The sequence below is a fragment of the Somniosus microcephalus genome, chromosome 2 (assembly GCF_052327205.1).
Source record: "Somniosus microcephalus isolate GS21.2 chromosome 2, FLI_Smic_1.0, whole genome shotgun sequence".
In the NCBI taxonomy this organism is placed as follows: domain Eukaryota; kingdom Metazoa; phylum Chordata; class Chondrichthyes; order Squaliformes; family Somniosidae; genus Somniosus; species Somniosus microcephalus.
Window position 1 is genome coordinate 330,390,265 of NC_140988.1, and position 27,665 is coordinate 330,417,929.

At 44.2% G+C, this 27,665-nt stretch overlaps 1 protein-coding gene across 1 annotated transcript in view; it reads right to left on the minus strand.

Moving 5' to 3' along the window:
* Window positions 1-2,891: 2,891 nt before the first annotated feature.
* LOC147123577 (mitogen-activated protein kinase 4-like) overlaps window positions 2,892-27,665 on the minus strand; it is a 165,025-nt gene continuing 140,251 nt past the window's right edge. Inside the window, exon 7 of the mRNA XM_085974878.1 lies at window positions 2,892-14,197. Within this exon, the coding sequence (XP_085831004.1) occupies window positions 13,516-14,197 (682 nt within the window). The 3' untranslated portion in view covers window positions 2,892-13,515. The remainder of the gene's footprint in view (window positions 14,198-27,665) is intronic.

Sequence of the window (27,665 nt, forward strand, 5' to 3'; positions counted from 1 at the left end):
TGAGAATGTGGAACTCACGCCCACAGGTAATAGTTGAGGCGAATAGTATATATGCATTTAAGGAAAAGCTAGATATGCATATTGTTGTGTATGTAATAGGTATGTTACTTTAAACCTATGGCCAGGGCAGCACTACTTTGTAGGGCGTAGTGATACCGTAGTACCACTCCTGGCCATAGGGGTATAAATAGTACTCATCACCAGCCAATGTATCGAGCAGGAAACACGGAACGACCCGACATTGGCAAGGGTTTACGAATTAACCGTGAAAGGCTGGCCGGCGCAGGGTGACGCATCATTGCTGGCGTTTTCGGCAAGGAAGGACCAGTTGTCCGTCTGCCGGGGCACATTGATGTGCGGAGCCAGGGTGGTGGTCCCTCAAAAATTACAACATAAAGTGTTGCAGGACTTACACGAAGGTCATCTGGGGGGTGTCAAAATGAAAAGCCTCGCCAGAGCCTATGTCTGGTGGCCCGGCATTGACAGGGACATTGAGTAAGTAGCAAAAGCGTGCCAAGGGTGCCAGATGGTACAGAACGTACCACCACAAGCCCCACTACATCTGTGGGAGTGGCCCTCAACACCGTGGCAAAGGATCCACGTGGACTTCGCTGGCCCCTTCCTGGATGCGATGTTCCTTATTGTAGTGGACGCCCATTCAAAATGGCCGGAGGTCGTAAAGATGTCATCAACGACAGCCGAAAAGACGGTCGCAGTCTTAAGGACCATTTTTGCCCGAAACGGGGTGCCCGAGCAAGTCTGTTCGGACAATGGGCCACAATTTGTGGCGGAAGAATTTCAAGCATTCCTAAAAAGGAATGGAGTGCGACATTATACGTCCGCACCATATCATCCGGCTACAAATGGGCTGGCAGAGTAATTTGTACAGACTTTTAAAAAGGCCATCAAGGCGATGGGGGAGGAAAGGTTGCCACTACAACACAAGGTGGACAACTTCCTATTCGCATACCGTAATGCTGCACATACGGTGACCAACCAGGCCCCCGCCGTCATGTTCTTTAATAGAAGGTTAAGGTCTCGCCTTGAATTGCTCAGACTAAACATTCGGAGAGATGTGGAAAACCGAGTATTTCGTAGGGCTCCTGACAGACAGACACGGAGCTTCGAGGTGGGGCAGCAAGTGTTGGCCCGTGATTATAGGAATGAAAAGTGGCGGTCTGGTACGATAAAGGCCCGCCAGGGACCCTTGATGTACAACAGGGGAAGGCATAATCAGACGACATGCTGATCAACTTGTGGAGTCCAGAAACCCAACTGATTCACTACCTCAAACGTCTCAGCACATTGTTACAGCGGAATCACGGCCCAGCTCGTCGTTACAGAGGTCTCAGGATTGCGAGGAGTTCAGCACTCCAGTGATCTCCACGGCACAGGATGTGCCATCAGACACCGACGAGTCCAGCAATGAAGGGGTGACGGAAGTACCGCCGCCTACACCGAGACCGACTAGAGAAAGACGTTATCCTAGTCGAGACAGGAGGCCTCCTCAGAGACTGAATCTATAACATGTTTCTGTTTATATATATATATATATATATATATTGGTAGACAACTCTTGATGTAAATATGTTATGTATATTGTGTTACCAAATGTTATTAGCCCTAGTTATGGGGCATCTATTGACTTAATTGCACGGGTACGTTTTAATTAAAAGGGGAGGAATGTTGTGTATGTAATAGGTATGTTACTTTAAACCTATGGCCAGGGCAGCACTACTTTGTAGGGCGTAGTGATACCGTAGTACCACTCCTGGCCATAGGGGTATAAATAGTACTGTGGGTACTGATCTCCCCTCAGTTTCCCGCCTGTTGGTATTAAGTAAAGGCCTACGTTGAATCTTCCAAGCTATCTCGTCATTATTGCATTAAGTATAGACACATACTTTATACATATGAGCGAGAAGGGAATAGAGGATTGTGGTGATAGAGTTAGCTGAGGAAGGATGGGAGGAGGCTCGAGTGGAGCATAAATGGACTGGTTGGGCCGAATGGCCTTTTTCTGTGCTGTATATTCTATTTAAACCTATGTAACTATTTTAAAGTACCCAATATTCACTCTGATCACTATCTGAGATTTGAGCATGAGACATAGGACTAGAGATTAATCATGATTCTTTTGTTAAAATGACATTTTGTTCCAAATAAAATCCTCAATTGAACCAATTTCACTTCCAGTCATTGCCAAAAAATTGATATCAGGTTGCATGGAAAATTATATTATATTTATGATGAGATCATTGTAGGGTAAAGAGGTAAGAAATCTTGAATGCTCTATAAAAATGCATATTCCAACGTGACTCAAATTTATGCATTTTGATGGATCTGCCTTTTTTAAATGTGGTTTGGACCACAAGGAGTAGATTTGCTTTGCTCTGTAGGCTGGTGGCTACATGAGTAGTTCTTGTACAATTGGAAACCATCATTGAACTTGAAGGTGTAGAAAATGGACGAATACACCCATGGGAATAGCTGCAATAGAGAACACTGGGCTTGGGATCGGAATCCAAGAAGGATTGTCCCTTCAAGTTTTAGACCCTACCCTAAAATATACACAACCAACAGAGCACCGACGGGCATCCTAGACAACATAGCTGTTTGATGTGCCCCTCCCCCTTGCTGTATTTTTGGATTTTTTTAATGGCAGGTTGGTTAGTCACAATTGTTCTTGCTAATGGTCACAAATGTGCAAACTGAAAACAACTTGTGACACAATTCACCTTAGCAGCAAGATTATTTTGGGCGCCTTGGGATTTGTACATGTCACAAAATGTACTGTGGAAAATAATTAGCAGACTGAAAAGAACACTGTTGCAGAGAATATCCAACAGCGTTTTCCCCTAAAATTAAAATAGTGCAGAAAAACACATTAATTCTGAAAAAATGATCTTTATTCATTTTTGGAGATATTTACATCGATAGTTCTTAATATCCCAATAAATCTGGAATAATTTAGGAAGATATATGCTTTTAAAAAATAAAACACCAAGCTTTATTTCCATTTCACACATTTTGAGACACATTGATGTATTACATTTATAAAAATGCACACTGGAATTCTGTATTATGCATGAGTTACAGTGCTGCGCAAGACATTCATTTCTGTCACTATTTTCAAATATAAGTTTTGTTAATACAGTGCATTATCATGATTGATATTTTTCTTTAAATTTCTAAGCAACAGTCCCTTTTGCAGGCCTACATTCATAATAAAATATAGCTAAAACTTTTTTGAGGCCACTTTTAGGTAGATCTCCTGAGCTGGCAACCACTTTCTTATGTAGGTCAAATTTATTTTTGAAAGGCCACCATCTTCATGAAAAGAGACAAACCCCTTTCTCATTTGCTTGCAAAACAACATTATGACATGGTGCTATCAATTGCACTGAGATTTATTGTATCACTTGCTTGTCACAAAAAAGATGCATCATTTTTCTGGCTCTTCTGCCCATGATAGCAATGCCCCATTTAAAAGAAGAAAAATAAACTAATCAAGAGGCCTAATACTATAACAGTAAGGCACAACTTTGGTCACAAATTCCTACTTTCCAAATATTATTGTGAGTTCATCAGTTATACCTTGCAAGTTTACAATACATCTCGAAGGTTTCTGTATCACCTGCCCCTGGCTCCTGATGTTGAGCCAAGCTTGTCACATTGCAGTCAGAGACTTGACTGCAATGTGTGGAGTCAGCAAAGGTGATCCAGAATCCTTGCGGATAAAGAAGAAACTTGTAAAGTATAGTGGTTTAATTGTCAAGAAACTGATAGGGCTATTACAAGTCGACTGATTCAAGTGTACAGGAGGTCTGTATCATCGCCAAAAAATCCACAATGGCTTTTGATATCCTGACATGCCAACAATGCGAGTTTATATTTAGTAAATCACCAGTCCCATGACTTATATTCACTATGTAACTGCATGATGTTAATGTCTTATTAACAGAAAAAGTTCTTTATCTCATAGGAAGTGCTTTCAGCTTTGCACTTCTTGCTTACTCACTCCCTTTGAGCTTCACGTATTAAACTGAATTGTACCAATGATGATGACAGCTCATGAAATGTTCTTCATATTTCCTAAAAATGATCTTATAACTGAAAAGATAGCCTTACGATATAAATCCATACAACATAAAAGAATTTTAACCCATAAATATATTTTGATCTGTTACATTTATTTATTTTTTACCTCACACTTTTCTCTCTCATTTTCTGTCCTTGTCTTTACTTTGAAGTGGAAAATGATTCGGGGGTACAAATCCAGAGATGGCCTCGTCCATCTGGTACCTTGTTCCTTGTGGGAAACCAGATAGTGAGTGTCAGCAAGCTATTAGACCATGGGATCTATTGCAGCCGAGGCGAGTTCTGTTTTCCTCTGACATCTACACATATGCTTCAGCTGGGGTTGAGATAAGGTCATTAAGATTAGGTGCCCAGACCAGTTCATTTCACCCTCTCCCTAATCTAGTGACACTGAGGCCAATTGTGTGCACCTACAGCTGCATGTTTGAGATTGGCTAACTCAGCACATACCAGAACATGGGACTTTACTGATTTTCATGACGTGTTGTACATTTACCCATTGAGTTATCTACTTCATAGAATTTTAACTAGTTACAGAATGTAACATGCTTATTGACTGTAACTCATGACTTCATCACTCACAGATGATCAAATTGATTCACCCCTTTAATTGTATCCTACAGATCGTGTGTTCTCAATACATTACATATAGAACAATGGATATTTACTTCATCGACACAGAAATGTTGGTACAACAGATAGCCATTCAGCTCTTTGAACCTGTGCGGGTAGTATATATCAAAACTATCTATTCTAGTTCCTTTTCCCTGCCTTTCTCCTGCGCCCTTTATTTTCAAGAGATTTTCTAATTCCCTCTTAAAAGTAAGTAAATAAGTTCAGAAATGATGCATCATATTGGGTACATCTGCTGGACAGCAGCAGTGTTGTCAGTGACTAAAAGATTGAGATTGTTGTTCACTCAAGTATTTAGATTAAGTCAAGAACCAGCAGTGTTTTTGTAGTTTATCTAATCCCCAAGGTTAAAGTAGTACTTTATGATTATTTTATGATTTTTTTTTAAACATTCTATGACGTTGCTCACAGTAAGTCTGATGTTAATGCGGCTTTATAAGGAGTGTATAACATGCAGTGTTTTATTCTACTGCTGAAGCGAAGCTGTGCCCCTTTAAAGCCACAATGTCTAATTGATAAGTAAACACAGTCTCTGGTCAATCAGATTAATTGTCATTTGGTGAGGGAACTGTATAGAATTGAAAAATGCTTGTAGGTTTCAGGCTGCATGTCAGAAGCATTCAGCATTTAGTGGCCTGGTTTTCTTCCTTGTTTTTTTATGATTGTTTTGCATCTGAAGCAATGTATGACAGACAAAACGTGGACTAGATGGTAAGTCAGATGATACGATTTTTTATTTGAGGGCAAGTGTGTTATACAATTTATTGGTCTGATGCTGAGATGGAACTGAGTCCTTTTTAATACCACAAAATGTAATTGTTATTAAGTAAACAGGGTCTCATGTCAATCAGAATCTAATTGTTTAGTAAGGGAACTTTTAGAGTGAGACCAATTTGAGTTTAATTGCCTATCAGACTGCAAGTCAGAAGCCACGATGGAATATCTGGCTTTCTTTCCCTGTTTTAATTACTGAGGTCTTTTTTTAATTAACCTTCTGACTCCTGTGTTAGGAATGTATTTTCTCCTGATGAGGAGTTTCTCTGTACATTCCAAAGGACCAGCTTTCCCTTTTTTCCAGAAATTGGCTATGAAAAATTCTTCTAATAATCAGCTGCAAGAAATTTGCCTATAATGAAGTGTGACAGAGAGATCTGACACAAGAGGTGACACGACATGACGGAGATGTACAATTTCAATCTTAATTTTTAAAATATATATATTAGAATACATTGGGTATATAAAAAGCTCTGTGTTGCTGGTGATATTCACAATGAAAGATTAATGATTGTGGGCATTTACTGTTTTTCTCTTGCCTCTTTGACATCTCCATGCACCATTTCCAGCCGAGGGGAAAACAGGTGAGCTACTGACTAATTTGCATCTGCTACCTGACACGAGTCACATCAGAACAGTTCAGTTTGATATGTTTTCTGAGCCACACAATTTCATCCCTAGCTTTTAGAAACACATAAAAACAAAATGATTTTCTTGTTTACCAAAGAAAATAGTTTTATGTCAGAAACTGAAATGTATTTGCCATCATATATTTTTATATAACATGACATAGAATAACCATGTAGTTTTGTTTCAGGAACAATCATCAATTATATTTCAAATCTATATTTTCAGTGTAGTGGTTAGAGGGGATCATATTTAAAAAATTCAGACCAATTAGCAAAAGTAAGCAAACCAAAAAATGCTGAGGGAGATCCCTTGGGCCTATGCCACCCCAGCACATACATTACAATTTAGCAGCTCAAACAGCGATTATACAGAGCTCCAGAGAGGAGCCTTATAAATGGGATAATTTATGAACTGTTGCCCCCTCAACAAAAGTAATTTTACCAATGAATCATCCAGACATAAGCACTTACAGTGCCTAGCATTACCCCTACACTAAATGTTGCCGTTTAAAATTCAATGAAAGTAGGCAGGTTACAGCATCTCCAAACTGTGACATTATCATGCTTTCTTCCTGACCAACGCAAAAAACAGTGCAGTGCATAAAACAAAATACCAAAGACTAGTAATAATAAATGCAAGCTTTTTAAAATGGCTCTTGATTTTACTTAAACCGATTTTTAATTATTTTTTTCTACTTCCTCATGTACAGTGTACAAGTCCAGCTCTCTTCTGTACACTACTGGAGTCACTTGACAGACAAGTGACCCGGTCTTGATGTTTTGATATTCCAGTGTCGCCATAACCACCGTAGAGGTAACAATAGCTAGTGTTTCAATTAGAAGTGCACAATCAATAAAGATGTAAACTTGAGCCAGTCAGGGATGTGAAGCATCAATGTGCTGTGCCGTAGAGTGGTGGGATAGTTTGTGCACCCACCCCTTGAATTCACAACGTTAGTTGTCTTTCTCTGGGGAGGTACTGAGAGCAGACCAGCCTGATCCTGCTCCTGTTTTCGTGTGTCTAATTCTGTTAGATTCAGGAGATAGTCCTGTCATAGTGGATTGGCGGTTAGGATCAGATCAGCCATGATCTTATTGAATGGCGGAGCAGGCTCGAGGGGCCAATTGGCCTACTCCTGCTCCTATTTCTTATGTTCTTATGTTCTAGACCAGACACCCACTCCCTCCCAGAGGAAAGAAGGAAGGGAAAAGCAAAGAGACAGATATTCCACGCCACTCTCAGTAGCCAATTTTAAAGCAACCTCTGAGATCAAGTCCCCCATCTGTCCTCTTGACCTCTAATAACACTTGGTGATAAGGAAAAGGGAGAAAGTATTCAAAATACCTTAAAGAGGGAGCATCACCCTCAAAGTAAACCTGAGGCATCACAAGCCAGGCTTTTCTGAATTTTAATGGTGTGACTTGAACTATCTGGAGAAATACAGAACTATAAGAGGGATTCAGCATGGCCTTGTGGATGAGAGATCATCTCATGATTGATAAATCTCTTGGAGATAATAAATCTTGAGGACAGTGGGGAACTCCGTGATTGTTATTTGTTTAGGTTTCAGGGACGCTTTAGATAAAGCACCTCAGAAGTTTGGTCCACATGGTTGGAAGGCACATCACAAGTGAAGTGCTTCTGATTGTGAAATGGCTGAAGCAGAGGAAGCACAAGATGGATGCACATGGAGCTGGTTCATCATGGAAGAACATAACCAGTTTGATGCCTCTGGATTAGTGTTGGGGCTGTTGCTGTTTATAATGTACACAGATGACATGCAAGTGAGGATAGAAACAAACCTCTCCAAGTTTGCAGGTGATGTAAACAACACGGAACAAATTGATCAAATGCAGAAGGACTGGCTAGATTGGGAATCTGGGCTGACGAGTGGCAGATGTCATTTAATGTGGACAAATGCAAAGTCATGAAATTGGGAAAGGATAATAAACTGGCAATATGTTAGTATTCTACAAGGTACAACACAGGAGAGTATTAGTAGATAGATTGATAAAGCCTTCAGCATATTGTGCGGAACAGTAAAGAGAGCTAATAGGATATTGGGTTGTATAGTCAGAGGAATAGAGTACAAATCTCAGGAAGTGATTTTAAGTTTGTATGGAATGCTAGTCAGACCTTACCTGGAGCACTATGTATTATTCTGGTCACCATATTATGAGAAAGACATCAGATAGTGGAGAGGGTGCAGCAAAGGACAACTAAATTGGTAGTTGGGATTAGGTATCTGAGTTATGCAGAGAAGCTGCAGAAGCTGGGAATGTTTATACTGGAGAAGGAATCTAGATGTAATCTTACAGAAGTATTCAAGACAAGGTAAATGTCAATACGTTTAGCAGAGTTACAGATTCTACAACAAGAAGGCATAGCCTTAAACTTAGAGGAGGGAGGTTGAAGAGACAATTAGACTTAACTACACAGAGAGTGGTGAATGTATGGAATGGGTTGCCACAAGAGGCAGTGGGGGCTAATTGTATTAGCAAATTCGAGAGAGACTTGGATAAACACTTGGAGAGAAATATTTGATATAGGGGTATGCAAGGTATCAGGGGATGTGCGTATTCCTAGACTCTGGGACCGGCCAGATGGTCCTTTCGATCCTGTACATTCCTATGTTGTTGCTATGACATGTCACCTCACCATTCATTGAAGTTAGTCAATAGATCAGTGTTCAATTTAATGGAATCCAATTTTATGGCATCCAAACTGAGCCCATTAAACTCAAAAAATCAACAGTAAAATTCAGCTGACTCCTAATTTTTTATCTTTCCTTAATGTCCTGTGTGGGTTTTTTATATGTAGGAATTCTAAACTTAAAATGCGCAGATTTAGCATCGGCCTGACTGCATCTCATGGTGTTTACATTGGATCGGGTGTTCACGTTGGCTCGCCCAGATTCATGTCTATCTCAAGTTGACCTTTCAAATAAGGAAAATTGTTTTTGAGGTACAACAGTAATAAACAGACTTACCCCGGACTCCTACAGAAACATTTCTGTTTTCACAATCAGTCTTTCTGGTGGCTCTCCTGAGTGATACTGCCAATTTGAGCCTAATTATAGTTATTCTTAGGTTGGCGACTTCAACCCAGTGGAAATTGAATTCTGACTCATTTCACTAAGACTCTTTAGCCCATCCAGAGAGAGTCAGGAGATTTTTATCCTAGGGATTCAATTTAGGCCCCAAAGCTGAAGGAACTATGCATTGCTCTATTGCAGCACTCTGCCATTAAGTTAATGGGCCCGATTTTGTGGCTTGTGTGGGAAATGGTCGGATTCCCCCGAATGTGGGGTTCTGACACACAAAAAAATGTCAGCCAGCTCCACGCAATTTTCCCTCAAGTGGCCAATTAATTCCCAGCATGTGGGCAGCCTTGCTAATTGTCCATTTCTAGTCAGAAAGCCCCACAGTATGATGTCATCATTCGTGGCGCTTTCAAGGTCCATAGCAAGCACTGAATCATCTGAAGGCTTCCAAATGAACCATTCAGGATGGCAGAGGAGCCTGCAGCAGCTGTGGCCAGTGCCAGACCCCGAGCTGCCTCCAAATTCGACGAAGCTTCACTGCAGGCATTATTGGATGGGGTTAGGGCCCACAGGGAGGTCCTCTTCCCTAGGTCAGGCAGGAAGAGGCCTCCCACTGAGACCAAGGCTGCATGGATGCAGGTGTCAGCAGATGTCAACTCGAATGTGCATGTCACCTTGGCATCACATCTCTAACTCCTTCCTTTACTCCCCCACAGTACCATCCAGAGCCCCCGTCCTCACTGTGGAGGAGGAAGAGGCTGTGCAGCCAGACTCCTCAGAGGAAGCTCCAACCTCTGAGGGCGCAGCGTCAGCAGAAGTAAGCGCACCCAGCACTAGCGCAGACACTCACACCTCGTGGGGACCTTCGGGACATAGAGTAGTGTTGTCACCTGGTGTTTCACAGCTCACAAGTGAGCCTCAGCAGATTCTGGAGACAGGGACAGCAGTGGAGAGTCCTCGTCGGAGGGCACAGGACTCTGCCAGCTCAGCTCAGCTCAGCTGCATTGCATGTCGACCCTCTGCCTCTGGGTCCTTCCGTAAGATCAGAGGTGATGGAACTCCATGCACAGATGCAGGAGTCTCTGGCAGGTTTTGTCTCCAGGGTCGCTGCGAGTGTGGAGCGAATGGAGGAGTCCATAGCGATCATGAGCAGAGCCTTTGTGGAGTCATTGGCGCATGAACGCATCACCATGGAAAGGTTGGCAACCTCCATGGAGGAGATAACTCGCCAGGCTACGGAAAACATGGTGAGTGCTCATAAGAGAATGACATCTCTTGAGCATTGGCCATCTGTTGAACAGAGAAACCAGATCTTCATGGAAGTCCTTCTGAGTAGGACTGCCAGTGCAGAAACAGGCCCCCATGGCCCCCTAAAGCACAGCAAGTTGCTCTCAAGCCACTTCCAAGCGCTGGCCCCTTCTGGCCTGTGCAGCTTCAGGTGAGTGAGCAGCAGCCTGGTGCTCATCATGCTGTTCCTGGTTCTGCTGCTGCCGCCTCTGCTGCTGGAGATCCTCTAATGGCAAGAAGGGAAGGAAAAAATGGCGTCCCATGCTTCTCGTAGATGCCTCCACTGAGGAAGCGCTGAGTGAGGGTGGCAAGAGGGGCTTCCCAGGAGATCACATTGGAGAAGTTTGTGAGGCTCCAGCCTTCCACAGATGTGCCTAAGCCTTGAAGAAGTAGCCCCAAGCCTTCAGCAACAAGTACCTTCAACATACAAGTGCTGTCCCTTTTAAAGCGCAGCTTTTCCGAATGACCTGCAGCTGACAGCAAGCAAGCCGGCAAGCTTCACGCCAGGTTTCATCAGCGGGGTTCCCCGCAGGCGTGTTTGATGTGGGGAAAGCCCCAAAATCGCAACGGCCCCTGAAAATTGACTTAAACAAGGTAATAATTGCTTATTAGTGTTCCGACGGCCAGTCTCGCTAGCGGCGGGCGGGACTGATTCGGGTCGCGGGGAAACAGCGGTCCGAAAGTCAGACGGGGCGGGGAATCAGGCGGGGGGGGGGGGTCGCAACCCGCTTTTTCTGCAATTTTCGGCCCCCGGCCACCTGGAAAGCCGCCCGACGGCTGGCAGAAAATTGGGGCCAATGTCTGTGCCCAGCATCTCAATATGAGCAATTTACAGCAGTCACGGTCACAGGATAACAATCGGGAACGGGAACCTTCATTGGCTATCCCTTACCTAGCCCAGGGACACTGAGGCTAACTGTAGTGTCCCATTGCTGCCCTGTTTGAGATTGGCTAACTCAGCAGAAACAAGAGATAGAAGCTGGGACTTTCCTGTTTCGTATGGCTCAGTGGCGCACTGTGCCCTTGATGGGCTCGAGCAATATATTTACTTTTTCCCCGTCAATTTTCTCCACTCTCCTCATTTCTTGAATGCATTGACTCCTTGCTGACATACAGCTCAATGAGTACCAGTCACCATCCAGTCTCGCCCAAATGGTCACAGGGGAGCCAAGAATATTATTTCAAACAATTCCATTGTTCAGCATTCACTGATGACACTGTTCTCATCGTTTATGATGTCATCTGAATGTGATACTTACCTATAATACACTTCTGCTGCTGTGGCTAATGCAGCATTATGGATTTATTCTGTCAGCGGCAGCACTATTCTCATTCCTCAGTGGTTTGGTAATCACCTGCACTGGTATTAAAACAATATTGATCTGCAAGCGCTTGTTACATAACTGGCAGCAAACACCGCATTTCAGATCTGATTCAAAAACCTCTTGGTGTGTTTTCAACAGCTTAGCAGATTCAGTATAAGAAAAATCTAATGAAAGTTCCTTTGTCTGCTGACTAAGGTCCCTGTGAAAATTGAGTGTGACCAATCTCAATACAATTCCTAGAGGATGCAGGTCCAAAGTACAAAACTGCCTGTTATTTTGCACTGATTGGCGTTCTCACTCAGGGAGGTCACAAAAAACCGTAGGCACAGACACTGGAAAATGATCACCTTGGTAGAGTTGGGGTGGTTTTTCTGAGGTTGTAACTAAGGCACATTATTTGGACAGAATAGAGGGAGCTTTATTTTGCATCTGGCCTGTATTGTATTTGATAAGGGAATGCTTATTAATGACACAAGTGGAGAAAGTGTTTCATTCCCCAGCAATAATTATTCAGCTTAAAGAGAAATAAGCAAACTCACCTCAAAAAAAAAACCCTAAATTTAAATCAACCAACAAAAAAAAATTAACTCTGCCCGTGAAAAGATGGTAATAACAGTTTCACACCAACAGGTGGTGCAACAGCCCAGTGCTCTGCAATGACATCACAACACCACCACACAATGGACTAGAATTTAACTGTTGGGCTGCCGATTGGCTGCTTGATCGGGCCTCCTGTCAATTTAGAGGGCTGAGTACCATATCCCTGACGGGCTGCTGGTGCAAAAGAGGCACGCCAGGGCAGCCTGCCAGCTGTGTAAAAGGTGGGCCCAGGGCAGGGGGTTGCAGGTGTGGAAGGGGGAAGCCTGGAGCGGCAGCGGCCCGTGTTATTCATGTGGAGCCTCCGCGGAGCACCTCAAAAATAATTTTAGCACTTGCTCAAACGGGCCTCTTCTGCTGTTCCATCGGGTTTCACTGAGAGGAGCGTCCACAGTGGATGCTCTGCCCAGTACGCAGTTAAAATTGCATCAGGGTCTTATGTATGCCCCATTTCTGCTGGACAGAAGGAGTAAAATCTAACGTAATGACTGGAATTAACCCACTTCGCTTAATTCATGATCTCCGATGTGCTGTGGGAGAAATCAAAGGTCAGTCGGGTAGCTCCAACGGAAAGTGGCAAACATTGAAGGCTCACTCTCGGGTAGCTCCACATACTAACTCAGAACAACATTGGCAGAAAGCCAGAATTGGACAGACCAAGAGGGCAGGGAACCAAATAGAAAAATTTCATAGAACTTTTTTAAAATAAAAATTTACACCATGACTGTGTTATTGGTCCTAATTCACATGTGAACCGGAAATCTAACTCACTCATACATGTGTCACTGAAGAGTAATTGGTCTTTCAGGCAGGGCAATTAAAACTAGTAACGCATTTGACAAGTTCATTGTCTGAGAATACAAAAAATGCAAGCTTTGACTTGTTTTCTGGAATACCGTTATAGTCTTCAAAAGGTTAACATGTTGCCAGTACATGTACATGTACAGCTACCTTCCAAACCAGTGAAGCACTGATTCTGGGCTGTAGCAGGTTAACTAAACTTCCCCCAAGACTTAATTTTCCAGGTTAACAAACCCTTGGGTTAATCTGCTTGTTTTGTATTGCTGAGACACCATCTTTACGAATTGAAACTCCTGTCCAGCTGTTCTAAGAATTGCCTATTTTCTACCACCTCTCCTTTTCATTTACTTCTGCCTGGACAATTTCATTCGTATGTTCTGGCATGCACGTGCCATTCAAATCATTCAATTTACTATCAGTTAGCTCTTCTTGCTTCCCGCAAAGCTTCAAGGCTCTGGATATGAAGACATCAAAATCAAATTGGGAGCCCCCTCCATTTGATATTTCTGAAGATGCCAAGGTGCGAGGGGATGATGGCTGACTCCTTTCCTGAATATTTGGCAGTGAGCTGGAGCAATCGATTTTCAAAGGGCTCCCGTTCTTACAGTCCGAAACCTTCAAAAGGAGGTCGGATTTCCCTTCGTCCAGCGAGACGGCCACACAGGAAGCAGTTGCTGTTCTTTTCCTGTGAGATAGATCCAGAATGAGCTTAGGCTCCGAGTAATGATGAGGCTTGTTGTCCCTCCACAGTAGTCTATCCAGATAGGAGGGCGACCCGATTTTATAATCGCAAGATCGTCCATAGTCCATTTCACACACCCGATCCATGGAGGTGTGGGACTGCTCCAGGAGCCGCTCAGAACTGCTCTGCGAATATTTGCGAGGGTCGATCTGCACGTCCTCTGCAACAGCTTTGGACGCAGCACGAGGATCACGCTGCGCTTCATCCATGTCACCGTATTTGTCTCGGAGCCATTCCAAGTCAGAAGAGAGGCTGTCGTGATATCTGCAACAAAATTGTTGGTTGTAAAATTGTCAAAGACAAACAGCAGTAGTAACATTCAGCTTATTGATTCAGAACATGTCTTAACCCTGCAATGTCTTACAAAGAGCAAATGCATAAGAACATAAGAAATAGGAGCAGGAACAGGCCACTTGGCCCCTCGAGCCTGCTCCGCCATGCAATAAGATCATGGCTGATCTTGGGCTCAACGCCACTTCCCAGCCCGCTCCCCATAACCCTTCACTCCCTTATCTTACAAAAATCTGTCTATCTCCACCTTAAATGTATTTAATGACCCAGCCTCCACAGCTCTCTGGGGCAGAGAATTCCACAGATTTACGACCCTCTGAGAGAAGAAATTCCTCCTCATCTCAGTTCTAAATGGGTGACCCTTTATTCTGAAACTATGCCCCCGAGTTCTAGATTTCCCCACGAGGAGAAACATCCTCTCTGCATTTACCCTGTCGAGCCCCCTCAGTATCTTATATGTTTCGATAAGATCACCTCTCATTCTTCTAAATTCCAATGAGTATAGGCCCAGCCTGCTCAACCTTTCCTCATAAGTCAAACCCCTCATCTCTGGAATTAACCTAGTCAATCGTCTCTGAACTGCCTCCAATGCAAGTATATCCTTCCTTAAATAAGGAGACCAAAACTGTATGCAGTATTCAAGGTGTGGTCTCACCAATACCTTGTACAGTTGTAGCAGGACTTCCCTGCTTTTATACTCCAACCCCCTTGAAATAAAGGCCAACATTCCATTTGCCTTTTTGATTACTTGCTGTACCTGCACACTAACTTTTTGTGTTTCATGCACAAGGATCCTGCAGTGGGGAAAGAGTTAAACTGACATCGCTGGCAGTTTCACTGAATAGTGTAAGGAAGACAGGGACTAACATGAAAGACCACATCCATAAAGATGCGGTCAAAGATAGCTGACCTTTGGAGAGATATAAAACAATTAAATGGAGACAGGATGTCCAGCATTTCAACTGCCCGTAAGAACTTTATTACCTAGGTTACATTCCAAGGTATCTTTTAATTAACATTCAGCAGTTTGAGTGATTGATGAGGAGGCAGCTTATACATGTTTATATTAAGATTCGTAACCAATCCGTGAAGGTGCATGTAGGCCAAGATCCAATCAGGTGGCAGGAATGAATTTAGCATGAGGTGGCCATGCTTATTGTAATGTATAAAAATGTAGTGTTTTCTGTAACAATTTGGAAAGGTCTGGCTAAGACAGAGCAGATTGTTTCCCCACCGGTGCAATAAAGACAACTTGACTATCGATCTAAAACCTTGTGTCTAGTGTTGGTTTAAAATACTCCACAACAATTGGCGTCACGAACAGGATCCACACGGACGGGAGGCATGGGTGAGTGAAGCTGAGCCAAAAACGTGAGTACTTTTAAATACCACGTACAGTTCGGGCAAGGCAACACCATCTCATGTTCACCGCCCCCTTTGGAATCAAAGAACTAGAAGGTTTGAATTGATAAGTCAAGCGGTCTTGGGGTTAGGGTAATACGCGCGGGAGTATAGGCGTGGTATGATTTGCAAGTAGTGCATTAACTTTGGAGTAAAAGTCTAAAGCATACCTCTGACAATCCGAGTTGCAAGTAGTGCTAAGCATACCTCTGACAACAAATCGGCAGAACAAATTGTTGCAAGTACCATCTCACTCTGAGAGAGTAAAGTAAGGGACGTACCGCTGACAACAATTAACCATGAGAAGTGAACAACTCGAGTGGGGACCGGTGGGGTCTCGGACACGCTATTTAGCGGACAAAAATAAAAGATTAATTGACAAAATGGTTAAAAACGATTGGCAACCGAATGACCCATCGGTAAAACAAAGAGAATGGTGGGCTAAAGAAACAAAATTAAAGGGAGAAAAGGCCATCATTTTAGTGGCTCGCGCATATTATGAGTTGCGTAGACGTACTCGAATTTGGACCAAAAACGGGTGCCAAAATTGTACCTGTGTATCAGTAATTTAAGAAAGTGAATAAAGAAAAGATTAAAGTTTTATCGACACAGATGATATCAGTTTCTGTCCAAAACAAGTAAAATCCAGGATTTGCTGAGTGCAAGGAATCTTAAAAGGAATGCTGGAATCTCAGTTTGTGTGAAAGTGTGTGTTAAAAGTGTGGAAGTTTCTGTCTTTGGAAAAAAAATGTCTGTTGTGTTTGTTTTAGCTCCACCCACTCTTTCGTACAGAGAGCTAAAAGCTGTTTAACCCTTTGAAGAATTGTCTCGAATGATGGACAAGCGTGTGTTGTTTTAAGTTTGTTAATTGTTTTACAAAAGATAAGCTTCAGCCTTGAAGTCAGTTGCCAATGTGCCTGGAAGAAAATTAATTTGAATGTTTATGTCTGTTAATGTGGCTATTGTTTCTTTCTTTTCCAAGTGATACTGGTTAGTTTACAAAAAATGATCTGGATTGAATTGGAATTATTGAGGTTAATTAACCTATTAAAACCAGAATTTTATTGTGGCCACCGTGAAATTCTGGTCGCTGTAAATTTGTGTAGACCGCATTGAATAAGATATTTAATGGTCTGAAACCAGACTTTGAAATATTTACAGTCTTGGATATAGTGAACGGGTTCTGGTCCATACCATTGGCAGAGGAATCACAAAGGGAAATTTCGCCTTTACTGTGGGGGATAGACAGTATACATGGACCAGGGTCCCGCAGGGGTTCCACAATAGTCCAAATATATTCCACCGTGTACTGAGTCAAGCCTTAGAGGAGTTAGACCTATCAAAGTACCAGAGCGCCCTACTCCAATATGTCGATGGCATAATGATTGCATCAGAGGATGCCAAAGGACACATGGGAGCATTACTAGCCACCCTCCAGACACTTAAGAAAGCTGGCTTTAAATTGAACCCCAAAAAGGCACAGGTTGGACTGTCCAAAGTAAAGTATCTAGGGCATGAAATTAGCCAGGGGTATAAGGCACTCCCGCAGGAACGAAAGGCAGCCGTAAAAGACATGCCAAGGCCAGTGACCGTCCGGGGAGTAAGGAAAGTGTTGGGACTATTTAACTACTGCAGGAATGTTATATCAGACTTTGCAGGGAAAGCAGAGCCGATTCAACGGTTAGTTAAAGGGGGGAGACCAGCCACTGATAAGAGAGAATGGGAATCGGAGCAGGACGAGGCTTATGCAAAATTAAAAGCAGCCCTGATGTCCGCACCCGCACTAGGATTGCCAAATATAGTCAAACCATTCCATATATACTATAGTAATATAGACGGGAACTTCTATAATGTTGTAGTCACCCAAGAGTACGGGGGAGATATGAGACCAATTGCCTATTACTCAACCCAACAAACCCCCGTGGCTAAAGGAATGGTGAGATGCGTGGCGGCCCTCGACTGCCCCGCATGGGTGGTACGGATATGCGAGCCCGTCACTGTCAGGACAGCTGATATTACACATGCAACACACAGTGGTGGACCTGCTAAACACAGGCAAAATGAAGGCTGTATCAGACAGAAGGAGGGCAGCTTGGGAAGCAGTATTGATACCCAAGGACAGATCAGTCCAGGTTATAAGGGAACATAGAGTCAACCCCGCAGAGGGAATGCTATCGGAGGGTGAGGCACACGAGTGTCAGTTAGTATTCGAAAAAGAGGTCAGAGGAACCGTATCAGAATCGCCCCATGAAAATCCCGAAAACTCCTTTTATGTAGATGGATCTCGCCAATATATAAATGGGGAGCCACACATGGTTGGGCAGTAGTATCCGAGAACGGAGAAACAGTCACAAAGGGAGGGCTTGAAGGAGGAACCTCAGCGCAGGTAGCAGAACTAGTGGCTCTCACGGAAGCATTGAAATTGGCAAAAGGAAAACGAGTAAATATATACACAGACAGTAGATATGCATTTGGGGTAGTGCATAATTATATGATAGCGTGCAATAGGAGAGGATATGTAACCTCCGGAGGAGGACAAATACAGCATGAGAAGGTAGTGAGAGACCAAGTAGAAGTGGTAAAAGGAGCAGAAGAGGTAACAGTGATTAAAATAAAAGCACACCGTAAGATAGTGAGCGAGCAACAAAAAGGAAATATGTTAACTGATCAGGCAGCAAGAGCAGCAGTGGACACAGAGATGCCTACACCAATAGCAGTAGGTGGAATAACAGCAGAGGGAAGAAATACTGCCTAGTGATCATAGACCAGTTTACAAGGTGGTTGGAAGCATTCCCCACCAGAGACTGCAGTGCTCAGACTGTGGCCCAAATATTTGCATACGACGTGATACCGAGATGGGGGGTCCCGTTGCAAATAGATTCAGGTCAAGGTACCCACTTTACAGGAAAGGTAATGAAAGAAGCTTGTAAGCTACTAGGAGTAAGACAGAAGTTCCATATCCCCTATCATCTGCAAAGCTCAAGCATGGTAGAGCGAATGAACAGAACCCTGAAAACAGCCTTAAGCAAGGCCATTAGGAAATACGTACAAACATTGGATAATCAATTGAAGGAGCTCAAACAAGAAGTTAAAGAACAAGACATCGGAGATGAAAATACACAAAAGCAGGGGGCCTCAGAGCCCCTACCCAAGGTGGGCGAGCAGGTATTTGTTAAAATATTGACAGAGATCGGGATTCTCACCTAGATGGACGGGACCATTTGAGATTATCAAGACCAGCGATACGTGTGCATGTATAGATATGAGGGGAAAGGGTAGATGGAAACATTGGACCCAATTAAAACGATATAGCAATAACCCATCTGATCTTAAATCCCACAGGAACAATGGAATAAACACCGGAGATAAACTAACCTCTGGTGACGACCAGGCTTCTGCTTAATTTACAGGGAAACTTCACCATGAAGGTGGGATTACTGCTGGGAATCGTATGCATCACGAAATAAGCGAAGGGACATCCCACATTACACAAGTACATGATGAAGAAGCACCATGTCCCAATACAGAGAAAGAAGAGACAAGCGAACCGAGGATGCTACAATGTCCAGATATGAAACCTGGACCTATGAATGGACTAGTATTATTTACCCAGGGAGAACAACTGTATGGTAACATGAGACACGAAATTGTACCGGTGCTAATGAACTTAACTTTGTTACAATGGCCAGGATATTGTGAAAGGTTTACTAAAACTAGAGAATTGTGTGCATATATGATAAAGAATGTAATTAACCAAGCTGCTGATGCGACAGGGGCTACTAGTTTCAGGGGACATGCTGCATTCCACCAAAGGATTAAGAGGACCTTAGGAACCGATATACTCACGGGAATAAACACGGGGACATCATTCATTAATGCCCGAGATATACAAGGAGTCCAAAGTAGTGTGGAACGACTACAAAGGGTAATACAACAGATTTTAGAGAAGGAAACTGGTTTGGTTCGACAAGGGTCAGAGTTGGGAGGACATACAATAAGGAAATTACTCGAGGGAATCAAGGTTATAGAGGACCATGCTAGCATTATCAACAAACTAAGCCACAGAGATGTGGAACAGGCAAAAGACGGGGTAGGGAGAGGCTTGTGTCATGCCTATTGTAGTGTATGTGCTTTAAGTCAGAACTACTTTTTACAACTCCTGTATACTGTAGTACCGGCAGTGACCACACCGGTATATAAGCTGTGCGCATGCCTCTGTACCCCAGTCGAGAGATACCCTCCTCCAGTAAAGACCTGTTATTTGTTTATGTACAGCATCCGTGTAATTATTTATCCACTGAACCACGGATCTAACAGTGGCGACGAGTGTTGATGCGAATCTACCTGCAACATTAAAAAAAAAAAATTTTAATAGTCGAGTCCAGGAACATGGGCGTCGACCGCGAGCAACCGCCCAGCAGTCAGGCAGAGATCCAACTTCGCTGGGGAGGCTGTGGAGAGCCGGGCTTGGTTCCCCAGCCACAACGAGCAGTAAGAGACCGATGACAGGTCCAGAGCAGACCCTTCCCGAGCAGCGGCGGCTGGAGCCGACCGACGGCAGAGAGAGAGAGCCGGGCAGCGTCGACGAGGTAAGAAAGAGGGTGAAGACAGCAGGGCGCAGCCGGGGGTTGATCACCAAGCGGCGTCGAGGAAAAATACTGCAAACCAGAGAGAGGGTAAGAAACAGCCGGGTTTTAGACTGAGCGGCGTCGACAAATATCAAGAGAAGAACACGCAGAGCACAGCCAGGGATCACGGGCTGATCAGGGTCCGCGGGGCGAAGCAAGGGGAGACGCCATTGAGCCGCAGAGAAGCAGGGAGAGCGCGGGAGGCGCCATTGAGCCGCGGAGAAGCAGGGAGAGTGCGGGAGGCGCCATTGAGCCATGGAGAAGAAGGAAGAGCGCGGGAGACGCCATTTTGCGAAGACGGGTGAGCGCGGGAAGGAAGGAAAGCGCGGGAAGACGCCATTTTGTGCCAGCGGAGAAGAAGGGGAAGCGCGGGCGGCGCCATTGGTGATAGTTAACGCACAACCAAGGATGCCGAAGACTGGCAGTATTTCTACGTTCGACAATGAAGTCGAAGATTGGGCGACATATGTGGAACGTATTGAGGTGTACTGCAGGGCGAATGAAGTGCCAGATGCTAATAAAGCACTGGTTCTGTTAAATTCCATGGGTGCAAAAACTTATGGGTTACTGCGAAATCTAATAACCCCAGAGAAGCCGGTAAACAAGAATTTTGAAAGCATAGTAGAAATCCTACAGGACCACTTAAACCCCACACCGCTGCTGATAGCAGAACGATTTAAGTTCCATAAAAGGAACCAACACAAAGATGAAAGCAATGCTGAGTACCTAACGGAACTGCGCAAGCTATCGAAATACTGCCAGTTTGGAGCAGGATGAGCAGATATGTTAAGGGACAAGTTTGTGTGTGGGCTACAAAGTGAAGGAACCCAGAAACGGCTTCTATCAGAAAAGGACCTTACGCTGGACAAAGCTTTCAATATGGCAGTATCACACGAAGCAGCCGCAAGGGGCGCTGCAGAGATACAACGGAGACCGCAAGAATATGGCACCAACGAAATGACCTATGGAACAGGGAAGTGCTATCGCTGCGGCAGAACAACACATGACCAGAAAGATTGTTGGTTCAAGGACCAAGTGTGCAGACAGTGTGGGAAAGCAGGACACATAGCAAGAGTCTGCAGGTCTGGGAAGAAAACCAACAATAAGAAATCTCCACAGGAGAAGTACAAAAAGGTACACCAGGTGATGGACAGTGGTTCAGACGAACAGAAAAGTGACACAGACTCCGGAAGCAAGGAGCTGGGTTGTCTGAAACTACATAATGTAACCGAAATGGAGGATCACCAGACTATCTGGGTTACACTCAAGATAGACGGAGTCCAAGTGGAAATGCAATTAAGCACAGGGTCAGCTCTAACAGTCATAAATCAAAGAGACTACAAGCGGCTATTTTCACACATACCCTTGAAAGCTACAGAGATTGTCTTGAAGACGTATACGGGGCAAAAAGTCTACCCCAAAGGAAAAATAAGGGTGAAAGTGACATATAAAGGTCAGGAAATACCTAAAATGGATATATATGTATTGCCAAATGGAGGTCCACCACTGCTAGGACATGAATGGATCCGGAAGATACATTTAGATTGGCATTCCATACAGGCACTGAAGGTGGAGGCCAAAAAGGATGACGACGTCACACCTGGACGACTGTCAAAAATGCTAACTGACGCAAAAGAAGTGTTCCAGGAGGGACTAGGAACGCTAAAAGGAATAACAGCAACAATTAAAATAGAGGATAATGCAAGCCCAATGTTTCTGAAGGCCAGACCAGTGCCTTATGCGATCAGACCAGCGGTTGAAGCAGAGCTGGAAGGGTTGGAACGTTCAGGAGTACTGTCCAAAGTGGACTGGAGCGGGTGGGCTACACCCATCATTCCTGTAATGAAGAGGTCGTTGAATAATACGCCTGGGGAACCAAAGAAGGTCCGCATCTGTGGGGATTTTAAGGTGACAGTGAACCCAGTCCTTCACACGGTGCAATATCCGCTTCCACGAATTGAGGATATTTTCGCCTCGCTATCTGGTGGTAAACGCTTCACCAAAATTGATCTAGCCCAGGCGTACTTGCAAATGGAGGTAGAAGAAACTTCGAAACATTACCTTACGATCAACACCCATAAAGGGCTCTATCAATACAACCAGCTGGTGTTTGGAGTAGCCTCGGCTCCGGCTATCTGGCAAAGGGCAATGGATCAGGTCCTGCAAGGGATTCCAGGGACCCAATGTTATTTGGACGACATCTTGGTCACGGGCGAAAATGACGGTGATCACCTTGCTAACTTGGAGAAGGTGCTCGCCAGACTAAAGGAATATGGGCTACGAGCTAATCGCCACAAGTGCGAGTTTTTCCAGAAACAGATCTCGTATTGCGGCCACGTCATCGATGAAGAGGGGTTACATAAGTCCCCTGACAAGATTGAGGCAATAGTCAAGGCTCCAGCACCAGAAAATGTGTCACAACTGAGGTCGTTCCTCGGGCTGGTAAACTATTACCACAAGTTCTTACCAAATTTGTCTACGGTATTACACCCGCTGAACACCCTACTGCAAACAGGGGTACCATGGAAGTGGGATGACCAACGTAGACGAGCTTTCCAGAAGTGTAAAGAATTGATCACATCAAAAGAGGTGTTGGCCCATTTCAACCCAGCACTACCAATTCGTTTGGCATGTGATGCATCACCCTATGGCATTGGAGCGGTGCTGTCGCACAAATTCCCAGACGGGTTGGAGAGGCCAGTAGCCTTTGCGTCTCGGTCACTAACCTCAGCCGAGCGCAACTATGCCCAGGTTGACAGGGAGGCCCTCAGCCTAGTATGGGGAGTAAAAAAATTCAACCATTATCTGCATGGGCAGAAGTTCACCTTGCTGACTGACCACCAACCACTTGTCTCCATCTTTAATTCTAAGAAGGGCGTGCCAGTAATGACTGCACAGTGGTTACAAAGATGGTCCCTGTTTCTAGGGGCGAATCAATATGAAATAGAATATAAAGGCACGAAACAGCATGGGAACGCTGATGGGCTATCGCGCCTGCCACTGCCTACGGTGGAGGAAGCACCAGCAGTGGACCCTATCGAGATATTTTATTCATCGATAATTGAACGATTGCCAGTAACAAACGCGGATATAGAGAAGGAGACCCGCAATGATCCGACGTTGTCACGGGTATATGAATTGACGGTGAGGGGATGGCCAACACATGGCGACTCACTGTTGCCAGCATTCTCATCCAGAAGAGAACAGCTGTCAGTATGCCAGGGGACAGTGATGTGTGGATCCAGAGTGGTGATTCCACCCAAGTTAAGGGAGAGAGTGCTAAAGGAGCTACATGAAGGTCATCTGGGGGGGGAGTGAAAATGAAAAGCCTTGCTAGGGCTTATGTGTGGTGGCCGGGAATCGATCAACAAATCGAAGACCTAACTAAGAGCTGCTTAAGATGCCAGAAGGTCCAAAATGCACCACCACATGCCCCTCTACACCCATGGGAGTGGCCCTCCTCTCCATGGCAACGGGTGCACATTGATTTCGCTGGTCCATTCATGGACTCAATGTTCTTAATAGCAGTGGATGCTCATTCAAAGTGGCCTGAGGTGATAAAAATGTCTTCAACCACTACAGAGAAAACGATTGCAGTCCTACGGACCATATTTGCCAGAAACGGGTTGCCAGAGCAGATCTGCTCTGATAATGGACCACAGTTTGTGTCCGACGAGTTCCAAAAATTCATGAAAAGGAATGGGGTAAGGCATTACACATCCGCCCCGTATCATCCAGCCACCAATGGATTGGCTGAGAGGTTCGTACAAACCTTTAAGAAGGCGATAAAGGCCATGTGCGACGAGGAAATTACACTACAGCATAAGATGGACAATTTCTTATTAGCCTACCGAAACGCGACACATGCAGTTACCAACCAGACCCCGGCCATGATGTTCTTTAACCGAAGGTTGAGATCTCGTCTGGACTTGCTCAGACCAAATGTGCGAAGAAATGTTGAGGACAAACAATTCCAGCACATCAACGAGAAGCCGACAAGGAGCTTCAATGTAGGGCAACCAGTCTTGGCCCGTGACTATCGAACAGAGAAGTGGCAACCCGGAACGATATGTACAAGGCAGGGGCCATTAATGTACACAGTGGATGTCGGGGAGAACATTGTGAGACACCACGTCGATCAGATCTTAGCGTCACAGGAACCTGTCAACCCCATGTCTCGAGTACCTGGGGATGAACCCGACATACCGGTAGCATCTACTTCAGACCCAGTAGCAGTGGAACCCGATGAACTACCCGATGAAAAGGGGTCAGAATCGCCTCTGCACCAAGAACAAGAACCTCCGGAAAGGCGCTATCCCAAAAGGGTCAGGAAGCCGCCCCAAAGACTGAATCTATAAATGGACTTTTGTTATTGAATGTACATGTAAAAATGTAATTGTTATTTGAATATTAAGGGGGTATTAATCTAAAAAGGGAGGAATTGTAGTGTATGTGCTTTAAGTCAGAACTACCTTTTACAGCTCCTGTATACTGTAGTACCGGCAGTGACCACACCGGTATATAAGCTGTGCGCATGCCTCTGTACCCCAGCCTAGAGATACCCTCCTCCAGTAAAGACCTGTTATTTGTTTATGTACAGCATCCGTGTAATTATTTATCCACTGAACCACGGATCTAATACCTATGGCCAATGGATCACTGGACAGTTAAAACATAATCTGGCACAGATACAGCAAGGCGAGGTACCAGACTGGATTAACAGCACACAGCTCTATGGCCTGAGCCATAATCCAGGCCCTCTGAGTGCTTGTATCCTCAAAGGGATGACCAGAGTATATCCAGTGATACAAAAATGTAACGCAGAAGTGACAGCAATGGTAGGCATGGTACTCCTGATACCAGTGGTGGGACTAGACACGACTCCATACCCAAACATAGGCATAGTGAGGGGTGAGACATACCTCCAATACTATCCAATTGATACCTATGCCATCAGAAAGAGAAGCCTCCCTAAACGGATGCCATGGGAAAGGCACACTTACAATATGCCCACATCCAGTAGGAGAAGGCCCTAAGGATGATTGCGGTTATAATAAGACAGAGGGGTGTGTGTTGGAATTATCACATGTTGATCATCATCACACCCGCTCGGGATATAGAGGTGAAGGGGAGTATTGTATAGCCACCACAGAGACTGAGTCCCAATATAGTAACCTTGTTTGTGCAATCACAGTGCCTAACTTCTGCTTTACGTCAAAGATCCCTGTGACAATTGGACACGCCAGATTGGTGTATGTACATTCAAGGGAGGCGATAAAACTAAATGTGCCAGATAGTCTAAAGGACGAGTTGGTTAATTATGAAGATCTGGTAGGGGCCCCAATACCCCGCCTGCAAGAGGATCTGCAAGAAATGAAAGAGGATTTAAGTAAGATGGTGAAACAATAACTAGTGTTGCAAAGGAATCTTGGGGAATTAGGAAGGGACATAGAGGTAGAGCTACAGGATGTCCCGTGGTATGAGAACCTGTGGGATTGGGGAATGAATGTTAACATACACCCATGGATCCGCATCATTTCTCATATATTAGTGATAGTACAGTTAGTCATGGCTATAGGATGGGGAATAGCAGAATGCACCGCTTGTAAAAAGAAACGGAGCAAACAAAGCGAGTGGGGAAAAAACTAGAAAACACAAGGTTGCTCTAGACATGATGGGTATGCAGGGCCTCCCGAACCAGCGACTGATCACCGCATAGGGCAGGAGGCACAGCGATGCTTATACATGTGGCTTAACTTGGGCAAGGACCAAGTACCAAAAGGGGGGATTGCAGTGGGGAAAGAGTTAAACTGACATCGCTGGCAGTTTCACTGAATAGTGTAAGGAAGACAGGGACTAACATGAAAGACCACATCCATAAAGATGCGGTCAAAGATAGCTGACCTTTGGAGAGATATAAAACAATTAAATGGAGACAGGGTGTCCAGCATTTCAACTGCTCGTAAGAACTTTATTACCTAGGTTACATTCCAAGGTATCTTTTAATTAGCATTCAGCAGTTTGAGTGATTGATTGATTGAGGAGGCAGCTTATACATGTTTATATTAAGATTCGTAACCAATCCGTGAAGGTGCATGCAGGCCAAGATCCAGTCAGGTGGCAGGAATGAATTTAGCATGAGGTGGCCATGCTTATTTTTTAATGTATAAAAATGTAGTGTTTTCTGTAACAATTTGGAAAGGTCTGGCTAAGACAGAGCAGACTGTTTCCCCACCGGTGCAATAAAGACAACTTGACTATCGATCTAAAACCTTGTGTTGAGTGTTGGTTTAAAATACTCCACAACAGACCCCCAGGTCCCTCTGAACTGTAGCATTTTGTAATCTTTCTCTATTTAAATAATAGTTTGCTTTTTTATTTTTCCTGCCAAAGTGGATAACGTCGCACTTTCCCACATTATACTCCATCTGCCAAATGTTTGCCCACTCACCTAGCCTGTCTATATCCCTTTGCAGATTCTTTGAGTCCTCTGCACAACTCGCTTTCCCACCTATCTTTGTATCATCCGCAAACTTGGCTACATTACACTCGATCCCTTCATCCAAGTCATTAATGTAGATTGTAAATAGTTGTGGCCCCAGCACCAATCCTTGTGGCACCCTACTAGTTACCATTTGCCAACCAAAAAATGACTCATTTATCCCAACTCTCTGCTTTCTGTTAGTTAGCCAATTCTCTATCCATCCATGCTAATATATTACTGCCAACTCCGTGAGCTCTTATCTTATGCAGTAACATTTTATGTGGCACCTTATCGAATGCCTTCTGGAAATCCAAATACACCACATCCACTGGCTCACCCTTGTCCACCCTGCTCGTTACATCCTCAAACCCCAGCAAATTTGTTAAACATGATTTATCTTTCCTAAAACCATGCTGACTATTTGACTGCATTATGATTTTCTAAATGCCCTGCTACTGCTTCTTTAATGAAGGACTCCAGCATTTTCCCAACGACAGATGTTAGGCTAACTGGTCTATAGTTTCCTGCTTTCTGTCTCCCTCCTTTTTTAAATAGGGGTGTTATATTAGCGGTTTTCCAATCCGCTGGGACCTCTCCAGAGTCCATGGAATTTTGGTATATTGCAACCAATGCATCCACTATCTCTGCAGCCACTTCTTTTAAGACCCTGGGATGCAGGCCATCTAGTCCAGGGGACTTGTCGTCTTTTAGTCCCATTATTTTACTAAGTACTATTTCCTTAGTGATAGTGATTGTCTTTAGTTCCCCACTCCCTGTGGCCCCTTGATTATCCATTATTGGGATGTTGTTAGTGTCTTCTACAATGAAGACAGATGCAAAATATTTGTTCAGAGTCTCTGCCATTTCCCCGTTCCCCATGATTAATCCCCCAGTCTCATCCTCTAAGGGACCAACATTTACTTTAGCT